Raw genomic sequence first — 13984 nt, 5'->3', positions numbered from 1 at the left:
AATTTTTAACGTTGCTTCTTAAAGCTTTGAGTTCCATATTTCTTCCCTCCCTCCTCACCCACTCTCATTGAGAAAACAAGCAATTCAATGTAGGTCACACATGTGTAACAATGCAAAGCACTTTGATAATAGTTATGTTGTAAAAGACTAACCACATTTCCCTCTGTCCTATCCTGCCCTTCATTTATTCCATTCTCTCCCTTGACCTGTCCTCTCACAATAGTGTTTGCTTCTGATTATCTTTTTCCCCAATTCCCCAATTCCCTGTCCCTTCTACTATCTTCTCTCTTGTGCCCTTCCCCCTTGCCTTCCTGCAGGGTAAAATAGATTTCCATGTCCAATGGAGTGTGTGTTATTCCCTCCGTAAGCCAAATCCCATGAGAGTAAGTCTCAATTTTCTTTCATCTCCCCTGCCCTTCCCACCCATTGTAGAAGCCCTTTCTTCCCTCTTGTATGTAAGATAATTTGCTACATTCTGCCTCTCCCTTTCTCTTACTCCTAGTACATTCCATTCAGCAGTAAATTTTATTTTTTTAGGTATCCTCCCTTCATATTCAGCTCACCCTGTGCCCTCTGTCAATGTAGATATACATACATACACACACACACGCACACACACATATATACACATACCCACATGTACATATACATTCCTACACATATATACACACACATACCCATACATACCTACATATATGTATATTCATATATATATATATATATATATATATATATATGTATATACTACATATATTTATATATATTCCCTCTAACCTAATACTGAAAAAGGTCTCATGAGTTACAAATAACATCTTTCCATGTAGGAATGTAAACAGTTCAACTTTAATAAGTTCCTTAAGGCTTCTCTTTCCTGTTTACCTTTTCATGTTTCTCTTGATTCTGGTATTTGAAAGTCAAATTTTGTATTCAGCTCTGGTCTTTTCAACAAGAATGCCTGGAAGTCCTCTATTTCATTGAAATTCCATTTTTTCCCTTGAAGTATTATACTCAGTTTTGCTAGGTAGATGATTCTCGGTTTTAATCCTTTCTCTTAAGGATTTTTACCTCTGGAATATCATATTCCTTCGATCCCTTAGTGTAGAAGCTGCTAAATCCTGTGTTATCCTGATTGTATTTCCACAACACTTGAACCACTTCTCTCTAGCTGCCTGCAACATTCTCTCCTTGACCTGGGAACTCTGGAATTTGGCTACAATATTCCTAGGAGTTTTCCTTTTGGGATCTCTTTCAGGAAGTGATCAGTGAATTCTTTGTATTTCTATTTTATCCTCTGGGTCTGGAATATCAGGGGAGTTTTCCTTGATAATTTCTTGGAAGGGCACTTTTTTGGATTGTGGTTTTCAGGTAGACCAATAATTTTTAAATTATCTCTCCTGAATTAATTTTCCAGGTCAGCTGCTTTTCCATTGACATATTTCACATTGTCTTCTTTTTTTTTCATTCTTTTGGTTTTGTTTTATAATTTCTTAGTTTCCAATAAAGTCATTAGCTTCCATCTGCTCCATTCTAATTTTTAAAGGACTATTTTCTTCAGTGAGCTTTTGAACCTCCTTTTTCATTTGGCCCATTCTGCTATTTAAAGCATTCTTCTCCTCATTGGCTTTTTGGACCTCTTGCCATTTGGGTTAGTCTATTTTTAAAGGTATTATTTTCTTCAGCATTTTTTTGAGTCTCCTTTAGCAAGCTGTTGACTCACTTGTCATGATTTTCTTGCATGACTCTCATTTTTCTTCCCAATTTTTCTGCTACATCTATTACTTGATTTTCAAAATCCTTTTTGAGCTCTTCCATGGCCTGAGACCACTGCATATTTATTTTGGAGGTTTTGGATGTAGAAGCCTTGACTTTTAGGTCTTCCTCTGATAGTATACTTTGTTCTTCCTCATTCAAAAAGATGGAAGAAAATACCTGTTCACCAAGAAAGTAACCTTCTATATATAGTCTTTTTTTCCCTTTTTTGGGCATTTTCCCAGCCAGTTACTTGACTTATGAGTCCTTTGTCAAGTGGAGGGCATACCCTAGGGACCTGTAAGTTCTCAGTTCCGCCAAGGTGGCACAATCAAGTTTACTCCTCTCCTGGCCTGTGATCTGGTGTGGGAGCAACCGCAAGCACTCTTTTCTGCCCAGGATCTGAGAGTAGGATTCCCTCTCCAGAGTCTCTGCCAGCTCTGCCACACCGGTGCTAGTGCTCCTCCTTACTCCAAGACCACTGCTCAGGACTGAGACCCAGATCAGTGGCTTGATTCCCACAGGGTCTTTAGGCTGAGGGCTCCAGAAGTGGATGCTGTGCATCAGTGGCTGCTACTGCCCTGGGGCCATGGCCTGACCTTGCTCCCCTCTCACCCAGGTAAAACTGCTTTCTCATTGACTTTTGAAGTTGTCTTTGGCATTTTTTGGTTGAGAAATCTGGGAACCACAGCTACTGCCTGGAATTCCACGCCCTGAAACCTGCTTCAGTCCTGTCTGTGCTGGGCTCCGTGGCCAAGGCTGGGCTGTGCTCTGCTCTGAGCCTGGTGTGATAGACCTTTTCTGTCAGCCTTCCGGGCGGCCTTGGGCTGGAAACCTGTTTCACTCTGTCATTTTGTGGTTTCTGCTGCCCTAGAATTTGTTTAGAGTCATTTTTACAGGTATTTTATGGGTTATGAGAGGAGAGCTAGAGCAGATTGTCTTTCTACTCTGCCACCTTGGCTCTGCCCCCTCTCCTTTTCTTTCTTGTTCACTCCTATATTCTCATTCTCTCTCCTCTCTCTCATTATCTGTCTACTTTCTAATTCTCTGTTGCTCTCATTATGTCCCTTTTCTGTGTTTCCATCTCTCTCCCTTGTTCTGTCTCTCATTCTCTTTCTCTCCTCTCTCATTCTTTCTCTCTTCTGTTCACTCTGTCTCTTATTCTCTCTCATTTTCTTTCTCATTCTATCTCTTCTCTCTTTCCCACTTTCCTCTCTGATTTTCTGTCTCTGACTCTCCCTCATCCTGTCTCTCATTCTTTGTCTTGCTCCCTGTTCTATCTATTACTCTAACTCTTCCTCTCTGTTTCTCAAACTTCCCATCTCTCCCGCCTTCTCTATTTCTCATTCCCTCTTTCCCCCATTCTCTCTTTTACTTTGTCTCTTACAGTCTCACACTCTGTTTTTCTTTTGTTCTCTCACTCTCTCTCACCAAGTGTTTCTCCTTCTGTCTCTCTTGCATTCTTTCTCATTCTGTCTCTAATTCTCCCTTTTGTTCTCTTTCAGTCTTTCTACCTCAGACTCTTTACCTCTCTCATTCTTTCATTTCCTGCCTCTCATGTCTCATTCTTTCATTCTCTGTCTCTCTCATTCTGTCTCTCATGATCTGTGTTTCTCTTGTTCTCTCTCTTTCAGTCTCTCTTCCCCATTATCTTTCTCATGCTCTCTCTCTCCCTCTCTCTCTCTCTCTCTCTCTCTCTCTCTCTCTCTCTCTCTCTCTTTCTCTCATGCTCTCTCCTTCTCTCTCATTCACTATCTGGCTCTGGCTCTGTTTTTCTCTCTCTCCACCTCCAACACCCTTTCTCCTTCCCCTTCTTCCCCATCCTACCCCCTGCCAGGGGCAGGTGGATATAATCAGTGTTCACTTGGGTATAAAAGGAGACTAGAGAATAGATTATTTGGCCTTCACCATTGTAAAAGAACTTTTCTCATTATCTTTCTACAAGATACTTCACCAAAGAAGAAAAAGAAAAAGAATGAAAACACCAAAACATCTGAACAGAAAACGTCTCGAGGATTTAAAAGTAATGAAATATCTTGAAAAAGAAATACTAAAATGGTTGTGAAATAGTTTGAGCAAAAGCTGAGGACATAAATCCTGTTTTCCCTGGTATTCTCTGGTGGCCACTATAGAGCCTGTGAGGGCCAGGCCTCCACCTCAGTTACACCCCTCCTGACTGCTTCCTGCTATGTATTCAAAGTTTGGGACCTAACGTGTCTAGTATACATAGAGGATAAACACACATACTGTATAATGTACACTACATAATGGTTATAGACACTGACATATAGTGATATATATTATATATATATATATATATATATATATATATATATATAAAAATACATAAAACTAGTACAGTATTCCATTGCATACAGTGCTTTAGAGTTTACAAAGTGGTTTCATATCCACCACTTATCTCACTGAATTTTTCCAGCTGCCTTCCCCAAGAGGCAGGTAGTGCAAATATCATGTCCATTTCACAAATGATGATACCATGGCTCAAAGGAACAGTGATTTGCTCAAGGTCACACAGTTAATAAAGTACCTGAGTTGGGATTCCAAGCCTGTTCCCCAAATGAATGCCCCTTTTCAATGCCTCAGCTATCCTTCCTTTCCCACTTTTGAGGGAAAGGTTTTGTTTGCATTTATGAAAAAGATATGTAACTTGCCAAATGATTAAAAGGAAATCCTCAATTAAATTTTAAAGAGATTACTTTTCTAGGTGGGTAAAAATCTTTCATCCATGTTTTGAAATGAATATCCTCACTGACTTCATGAGGATTTCATGTGGATGTTTTCACTGAATGATTCACAGACGTAAAGGGAAGTACACGTAGAATCCTACCATATTTACAGAATCAACAAAAACACTGTCTTCCAAAGTGGTCCTTTTTGCAAGTGGTTTCATTAGAATCATAGAATGTTAGATCTGGAGAAGACCTTAGAAGCCTTTCATCTAGGCCTCCCCCCTCACGTTACAGAAGAGGGAACTGAAACCTTTGGATCTGTCCAAGGACATAGAGGGAAATAAACATTGAAGTCAAAATCTTAACCAAGGTCTAGCATGACTCAAAACCCAATGGCCTTTCAAATGCTCAATTAGGAGAAAAAGGACATCTTTCTTTTGATTGGCCCTCTCTGCCATTCTAGCTGACCCAGGCCATCCAGTTTATTTCCTTCTATTCTCTGTGCTCTAGTCAGCCAGATTTTCTTGGCTGTGTTTTAGTTTAACATCATTCCCTTCTTTTCCTCTCCTCAGATCCCCAAATCAAATGATGTTAGAGATGGAAGGGACACTGGAAATCATCTAATCCAACTCCATCATTTTACAGAGGCAGACACTGAGCCCAGGGAGGGGCAGTGATTTGCCCAAAGTCACACAGCCAGGCAGTATCTATCCCTGGTAGGAAGCAGAGCCCAGGTTCTCTACCAACACCATGCTTTCTCTAGCACACTAAGCGGTAATTCCTGTTGACAAACTCCATAATCAAGACAGAATTTTATTTTGACTCTCTAGTACTTTCTATCCAGAATTGTCCTTTTGCTCCCTGTACTGCTACAATTACTTTCTTACTCCATCTGGGTTAGGCTCCCTATAAATGATGTAGTGGAAAACTGTGTGATGGAAAGGTCGCTAGATTTAGTCAGAGGACATGGCTTCAAATCCTGGCCACCATTTACCAGACATGGGACTTTAGACAAATCACTTAGTCTCTTGACCACAGTTTTCTTATCTGTTAAACTTTCGGGGTGGGAGAAGGCAAGTAGACCAAATGATCTCTAAGGTCTCTTGTAGGTCTAAAGTCTTTGATTTTATCATCGTAAATGGTTCTGAAAGAAATGCACCATTTCTGTGTTCTCTCCTTAGCTGTCATCCTTTCCCACCTCACCATTCTCTGTTCTCAGATTGGGGCTGGGAGAAAAGATCCCATACAAAAGTCACCTTATCACCACCTACTTTCTTCTCTTGTTGAACTCTCCTTTCCCTTGGCTCTTCTCCTTTCAGCTCTCATCACCAAAACATAGCTGCTGAGTTCTGAGCCTGTCTTAAGACAGATCAATATAGAACAGAGCACTGAGCAAAGAGTCAGAGACCCAGGACCAAATCTCAGCTCAGTCATCTTGGCCAAGTTGTTCTCCCTCACTGGGCCCAAGTTTCTTCTTCTGGAAAAACAGGATACTTCTTGAGCTACCTTGCTCAGTTACCTTTTCTGTAAAATGGAAGATGAGAGAATCAGGGCCTACAAGAAAGAATAGTGGATTGAGAACCAGAAGATTTGAGTTTAGGGCTTGCCTCTGCCACTTGTTACCTGTGTGATCTTGGGCAAATCCCACACCTCCTCTGGCCTTCAGTTTCCTCCTCTGTCAAATGAGGGGGTTAGACTCCAGGTCTCTAAAACCCCCTTCAAACCTAGCACTGAATGATCCTATTTCACAGAGTTATTATGACAATCCAGTGAGATAAGATACATAAAATAAATTGTAAACATCAAAGCTTTATGTGTCTGTTAGTGTTTCTAGCACCTTGAGCCCAGGAGAGTCACATTACCAAAGTGTACTCTCAATGGACACATTAGGACACTGTACCATACCCAGGGAAGAATTTGGGAAGGAACCTGATCATAGAGGGAAATAGCCAACCTGATCTTCTCCCTCATTCCTTTTATCCTTAGACTAAATAACAGAAACAGAACACATTTGAGTATTTTGCCTTCTGGTAGTAACCAGTTTTTATCAAATCTCTCTTAGACCACAGCTGAACCAATTTCTATAATCAGACTTCAAATCCTCCTGAATATAAAGGAATGGTTACTTTCCCATCTTCACATGTTAGTTGGAGTCAACGTGAGAAGTAGTATGGCATGTAAATAGTCAGTTCTTATAGCCAAGAAGACCTTAACGTAAGCCATGCTTGTCACATGGCCTGGGTGGCAATCTCTCAGTGCTCTAGGCCACTCACAACCCCTTCAGCACTTCTTATACTGTGGGTGCAACCCCATGTGGGGTCACAACCCACAATTTAAGAAGTGCTGCTCTAAGCAACTCTCTAAGACTCGAAGATGCCAACTTGTATTAGTAGAGGGAATTCCCTAGACCAGTGAAATCCCAAATCCATCTCTCTCCCTATCCCCTATATTATGGTCTTATTTCAAACATCCCAACATCATGCCTTTTAACAATACAATGACATTACTAGAATATGTTCAGTCTGTACATCATGACCCAAAGAGCAGATAGTGGAGAAGTTGCAAAAAAAAAATGCTCTGAGTTGATGATGTCATGTGGGCAGGAATTCCTTCCATTGGTACTCCTTGTAACCTCTGCTCCTCTGGTCAATCTGATGGATGCTTATACAGGTCTTTCAGACAGCTAGAAAAATAATAGGATTGACTTCCTGCTTGGCTTTCTCTCCATATTCTAATTTGTTAAAATTTTATGGAATTTCTCTTTGGTATCTTCAGAGCTAGCAACAGTCTCTGTACAACCTTCTCATAAAAGTACAAAGAGTGGGAACAAGAAGTCAGCCACATCCGTGAATTCACAGGCTGACATTAATGAGGATGATGTTACTGACGTCAGGGTAAGAAGTTTGTAAGGTTAATATATGTTGGTCACTAAGACATTGCTCTCATCATGTTATTTTGCTTTTCAAAGACCCCTTACTATTTTCCAGCTATTATTATCAGCTCCTGATTTTGGTATTCAAGGCCCCTGCAATCTGCTTCCAGCTTGCCTCTCCAACTCAACCCCACCAAGCTCCCCTTTCCTTGGTTCTACCTCCCAGAACCCTGAACTTCCTTTCTTTTCCTAATGCCTCCCCAGTTGCTAATACTCTGTCTTCAAATTATCATGTATTATTGTGCACAGTTGTCTTTGTTGGTGTTGTATTGTCTCTCCTGTCCCTTGTTCACTGCCCCTTAAATGGGAATAGGAACAATTTTGTTTTGTTTGCTCTACCCTTCTATCCCACTTTGCAATCCTTACCAACTGGTGCTTAATAAATGCTTGTTGCATTAAATAAATGTTGTAACCAACCTGTGAGATAGCTAATGAGCTATATAGAGATACTGGCGTGTCTATGTAGAGCCCTACAGTAATATACATATATATGTATATATGTATATGTGTGTATATAATATATATATATATATATATATATAATATTATATCCTTCATCTTATGACTTCATTAGTGCATAGGGAGCTCCCATGTGGGAGGAACCTCTTTCTATTAGTTCAGATCAGTAACTGCTATGAAATTTAGAGGCTTAGAGAGTATAATATTTCTATCCCCATTTTACAGATAAGGAAACTGAGATAAAGTCACATAGCTAATAAGTGGCAAAATCAGAAATGTTTTATGGTTTTACAAATCACACTTTTCCCCAACAGCCCTGTGAGCTGTTGGGATGTCACAGGAGGTAGAGCTGGCAGGGACCTTAGAGGCTGCCTAGTCCAACCCCCTGGGGAACTTGAAGTATAGCTGAAAAGACCAGGAAGGGATTGACTTCCCACCTAGGGTAGCCCCTAAACCGAAGCTATGGCACTTAGCAGAAATTCTGCATCTAGTTGATTGGCCTATGAAAGGCAAAAGTCTTTATGAGGATTTGAATTGCTAATAAGTCATCTTGCTCTTTCATACAGCCTGATGGAGATGTGACTAAAAAGCTGAGTGGAATAGAAACTGGAGGTAAGACAGACCTACCCTCTCAAATCTGGGCTTATCAACTGTCCTATTATTTAAATTAATGACAATAATAATCCCCATTTGGTTAGCATTTTGTAGGAGCTGTGAGGAGAGTAGGGTAAAGCTAATAGGCCTTGTCTTATAAAAGAAAAAATTGGCCAAGAATTCATGCTTCTGGGACTCACACCCAGGTCTTCTGACTCTTGAGTCCATTGTACTTTGCACTCTCCAGAGCTATTGTTATTATACATATGTGTATAATATATTATTTTCATATGTAATATATATGTTACATATATGTGTGTGTGTGTGTATGTGTGTGTGTATATAAAATTTCTCAGCTGTAAGCTCATACTCTTATGGAATTTACAAAGTATAAAGCAGGATTGACATTATACCCAGGCATAGTAGGCATCTCAATAAACCATGAGTTCCAACAGGTTGTGAAGGCCCCCTTCCCCAATCAAAACTTCAGTACCTTTTGCCTAATACTGTCATAGTATCTTTAGCTTTGATCCATATTTAAAACGCATAGGGGGAGGCAACATTCTGAGCTGTTGTCAGCCATTTCTAAGCAAATATAAATGAATACCATACACTTTTCATGACAGCAAGTTTTAATGGAAATTGGGAGAAGGAGCTCTGAGGATATTAGGAACTTGAAGGGATGGGAGAGCCACAGAATCGGAAGGCTGCTAATACTCAAGACAAACTTTCAGATATTTCCTAGAGTTGGCCCTAATCCCTGCACTCCTGGATCTAAAGGGCCAGGCCAGGGGTGGGGAACCTTTGGCCTCCAGGTCACATGTGGCCTTCTAGGTCCTTGGGTGCAGCCTTTTGCGTGGGTCCAAGTTTTACAGAACAAATCCTTTTATTAAGGGGATTTGATTCTGTGAAGTTTGGATTCAGTCAAAGGATCTAGAGGGCCACATGTGGCCTCGAGGCTGCAGATTTCCCACCCCTGGGCCAGACCTTTAAAGAAGCCAAGTATTTCCCATGCAAATTTTGGAAATATGGTGCATGAGAATGTGCATGCACTCTTAAGATCCAGGGCCTCTGCAAGCTCCTAGCCAGTTCACCAGGAGGCATAAATCTACAGTTGCTGCAACCCAAATGGATTAATCACTTTAATATAATATCCCTGTACTTAAGCACTGCGGAACTGTAAAATCTTAGGATCAGAAAGAGCCTTGGCGACCATTTAGGTTAGTACCTGTGTTTTATGAACAGGTAAGATGAGGCTCAAAAAGAGCTGGTGAATGACTTGCCCAAGGTCATGCAGAGCAGATGTAGACTAAAATCCAAGTCTCCTGACTCTGGAACCACTATGCCTATAGTCCCTAGGGTTTTCAGCTTTTTAATTTAATATTTTTGGTTATTTTTTAAGTTCCAAGCTGTCTCCTTCCTTCCCTCCTCACACTACACTGAGGAAGGCCACCATTTATCACAGATTTATACACACATACGTCGTATGTTGCGTATATATACATATATATGTAAAACCATACTATGAATGCGTCTGTTATCAGTTCTTTATCTGGAGGTGGACAGCATCTTCATATATCCTTTATACTTGATTTGAGTATTTATAATATTCAGAATAATTTAGTTGTTATTTATAGTTCACAATTATTCTTTGAACGATATTGCTGTTACTACATACAATAGTCTCTTGGTTCTGCTCGTTTCACTGTGCATTATTTCGTGAAAGTCTTTCCATGTTTTTCTAAAATCAACCTGCCTCATCATTTCTTACAGCATGGTAGCATTCCATTATAATCATACATCACAACTTGTTTAGCCATTCCCCAGCTGATGGGGGCTCAGTTCCCCTCAGTCCCTGCAATTTCCAATTCTTTGCCAAAGGTATTCAGTTTATTGCCAAAGACTTTCTAATTTTTAGTGTCTTTTTTGTGTCCATGAGAATCACCAGAAATGGATATTAGGGAGTCTATGTGATCTTGACCAAGTCATCTCTCATCCCTGGGCCTCAGTTTCCTCATCTGTAAAATAAGAGCATTGAACTAGAACCGGGATGTCAAACTCCTGGCTAGCCAAGCTCCGAAGTGCAGCCAAAACCAGATTAAAATATAATTGGGAAATGTATAAAAAAAAATAAATAAAAATCCAATACAACATAGATCATGTTAATTTATGATAGAATTTCTAGGTCAATATGCGACCCACAGGGATCCATTTCTATTTGAGTTTGACACCACTGGTTAGAAAACCTTCAAAGTCCCTTTCTGCTCTAGGTCTGGGAGCCTAGGAACCAACAATGCATTATGGACCAATGTTGGAAGGTTCTCTGTCATGCCTTACATGAGAAAACATCAGACTTCTCTGCTGTTACCATGTACCAAAAGCCCCATGTCAGTAGTGTTGTGCAGGCAGTCCCCAACCTCCTCCATCTGGGAGGGCTTCTTCCCTGTGCCAGGCCCTGTGCCTTACTTGCTCCTTTCTTGGAGGACAAGCAGTTGCTTTGTGCTCAGAGCATTCAGTTCCTTGGTCTTCTTTGGGAAGCACCTCACAGCTGTTTTTGGACCTTCAAATTTTCAATGGTCCTCTTCCTCCTCTAGAGCTATGCCATTCCTTGGGGATGGTTGTTGGACTAGAAGCTGCTCACGTCCCTTCCAGCTTTGTGATTCAGGGAGAGCAGCCCTCAAATCCCAGCATTTTCTTGCATTACACCCAAATTCAATTTTTCCACATCAGTTGTTTTCTGAGTTCCTTCTTCTACTTTGACTGCATTATCTTTTGTCTTTTCCTCTGCTACATTCATTCTGCCCAGGGCTACTAAGTGATGCAGTGGACAGAGTTTTGGACTTAGGAGTCAGGAAGACCTGGATTCAAATGCTACCTCACACACTTAACTACCTGTATGACCTTAGGCATGGACAAGTCACTTAATCTCTCTCCTCTCTCGTTTCCTCAAAGGAAAATGGAAATAATAGCATCTGCCCCTCCCTCTCCAGGGTCATCATGACCACAAGAGATATGTGTTAAGCATTTTGCAAATCTTAAAGTGGTATAGAAATGCTTGTGTCTGATTTCAGTGTTTTCTTTGTTATTTCCCATCTTTAAAAGATTTTTTTTTGGTATTCCTTCCCAAGAGGGACATTCTTTTAATATATTATATTCCCAGGTTATTGATATTAATAATGTATACCCAAATACTTTTCATCCCTCTCAAGATTTTTTAGCTATCTCATCTTGTGAATGACTGATAACACCTTAATGTTTCCTGTCTCTGTGAGTAGTTGCCACTTTCAGTGGGGATTCTTGGAACACCAGGCCCTGTGATAGCCATTGGGCAGATATTTGTAAAGGATTTCAGTGGCTGCTTCCTCATAAGGTCCCACTTGTGCAATAAGCATCCATTCCAACTCTAACAAACCATTCCTATTTAGAGGTATTTGCCCTCTTGAGAATGCTAAATCAACAATTTTCATTTCTGCCAGGTCAAAATTCACCCACTAAGAATATCAAACCTTCACCATCTGTAGCACCAGATCCTCCAAAAGAAGACATTTGTAATTATAATATTACTTTTGCCCCAGAACTCAACAGACCACCCAAGGTAAGAAGTTATTGGTTTTTGTATAAAAATGACATGGCATTAATATAGGCTTCCCTCTGCTTGATTCATTATTGAGCCAAACAGCTCAACCTATTCCCTAAGTGCAGTCAGGCCATAGGAAGATACTTTGAAATTTATAAGTCATCTCAGAGTGTTAATGCTGAAAGTCATTGCTCATTGCCATCAAAGTTGAGTATGTTACACGGGATCAATGGAAAGTTTGCAGGCTTGCAAAAAATGGTGCAAGTTTTAAAAAAATATATATTAGATGAGCCTTAGCTTATCGATGGTTCACTGGAGTTCTCCCAAGCTTCCATTGTGGCACAGGAGGGATGGTGGGTTCTCAAAGACTGTTTCAGGAGAATCCAAGCTATGACAGGTGAGAAAGGCTTCAAGGTTGAGCCCAGCAACAAATTGGTATATCTGTCCTCCAAAGACCAGCTTAGTTAAGGGAGAGAGGCTCCTTTTCTGAAGCTTGTTCACTGGAGTATTATTTTTTTTTCAGCCACAGCAACTCATGAAAGCTATCTATTTGGGTATATAAGGGCTACAATCTGTGTTGGTAGAGAGGATGCTCCCACCAACAAAATCACAGATATGGTTTGAAAAGTCTCCATTCAAGGCAATGAAGTATTAAATGAGGTCAGAGACTGAAAATTCCAGGTGCCCATATCCTCCCTTACCTTACCTGACTCAAACCAAGGAGAGATACTTAATAGTTATCAAACAGAGAAATTGCTTTTGGATTCTTTTTGTAATGGTAGATGACTGTGCCAGGCCCTCTGTACTGTATCACCTCATCCCCTTGTGACCATTGGCAAGTAATTCCCAAGAGACCAGAGAGGACCTTTCCTTCACATGGCATTTACAGATCTTTACAGCCTTTGAAAAACAACTTAGGCCCCCTATGAACTCTAATCTTCTGAGCTATGTGATCCACATTATTTGAAAGAAATTCTATACCATTAAGGGGAAAAATTACTGTTAGCCCTATCACTTGCTATGGAAATAAGTGATACCTAGTTCCAGATCAGTCACTAACTCACTTTATGACCTTGGACAAGTTATTTAACTTCTCATTTTATGGAGGACACAGTGAAATGACTTGCCTTGTGCCACCTAGCTGATTCAAAGGCAAGATCTGAATACAGACCCTCTAGTCTAGCACTCTGTCCTCAATGACCTACTTCTCCCATGAGAAAGCAAAAGGCAAGTTCCCTGAGGAACAATATGGGGAACAAGCTGGAAGATACACTTTGGCCAAGGAAAAAGAAAACCAAGTGTCCTGTTAACTCACTTCATTCTATATTGAACAAAAGTGGCCTAAGTAACTACTCTGAGCAGAGCATAGAACCCTTTTTATTAAAGGGCTCTCACACTAGAGCTTCTGCCTATTTTTTCCTATTCTATAAGAAAGCCAATAAGGAAAATCCATAGGCCCCAGATTTGTTCCTGAAGGCAGCTAGATGGTGGATAAAGTGCAGGGCCTGAAGTCAGGAAGACCTGAGTTCAAATCCAGCCTCAGACCCTTATTTGCTGAGTGACTCTGGGAAAGACACTTTACTTGTTTTTGCCTCAGTTTCCTCATTAGTAAAGTGGGAATGAAGAGAGCCCTCCCTCCCAGGTTTGTGAGAAAATCTTTGTAAAGCTCTTTGCAAACCTTAAAACACTGTATACCCTTATGCTAGTGATGATAATGATGATGACGATGATGATGATGGTGGTGGTGGTGGTCAGTCGTTGAGCCTAGAGACCAAAATGAAGTCATGGACTTCCTTGGGGCCTACAGGATTGGAATGTCTGTATACAGTAACACTGCAGTGAGGAGACTCATCATCCTGAGTACAAACCCAACCTCAGACTCTTACTAGCTATGTGACCCTGGGCAAGTCACTTACCCCAGCTTGCCTCAGTTTCCTCAGCTGTAAAATAAGCTGGAGAAGGCAATAGCAAACCACTCCAGTA

The 13984-nt window shown here is 40.6% G+C and overlaps 1 protein-coding gene and 1 long non-coding RNA gene across 8 annotated transcripts in view; one reads left to right on the top strand and one right to left on the bottom strand.

Annotated features, from left to right (window-relative positions):
• LOC140516960 (uncharacterized) overlaps positions 1-13984 on the bottom strand; it is a 199289-nt gene that overhangs the window by 10295 nt on the left and 175010 nt on the right. The window lies entirely within an intron of this gene.
• LOC140516958 (fibrous sheath-interacting protein 2-like) overlaps positions 1-13984 on the top strand; it is an 87472-nt gene that overhangs the window by 14518 nt on the left and 58970 nt on the right. For 6 of the 7 annotated variants that reach the window (XR_011971432.1, XM_072627788.1, XM_072627789.1 and 3 more), the window contains 4 exons: positions 3695-3772; positions 7215-7333; positions 8397-8442; positions 11901-12019. Coding sequence is in view for 4 of the 7 variants with exons in the window: in XM_072627788.1 (XP_072483889.1) it covers positions 3695-3772; positions 7215-7333; positions 8397-8442; positions 11901-12019 (362 nt within the window). In the remaining 3 variants the exon portion in view is untranslated. The remainder of the gene's footprint in view (positions 1-3694; positions 3773-7214; positions 7334-8396; positions 8443-11900; positions 12020-13984) is intronic. The other variant, XM_072627790.1, reaches the window with a different exon arrangement.

The sequence above is a fragment of the Notamacropus eugenii genome (assembly GCF_028372415.1).
Source record: "Notamacropus eugenii isolate mMacEug1 chromosome Y unlocalized genomic scaffold, mMacEug1.pri_v2 SUPER_Y_unloc_1, whole genome shotgun sequence".
NCBI classification, from domain to species: Eukaryota; Metazoa; Chordata; class Mammalia; order Diprotodontia; family Macropodidae; genus Notamacropus; species Notamacropus eugenii.
Note: the sequence above shows the minus strand (reverse complement) of the source record. Positions and strands in the feature narration are given on the sequence as shown.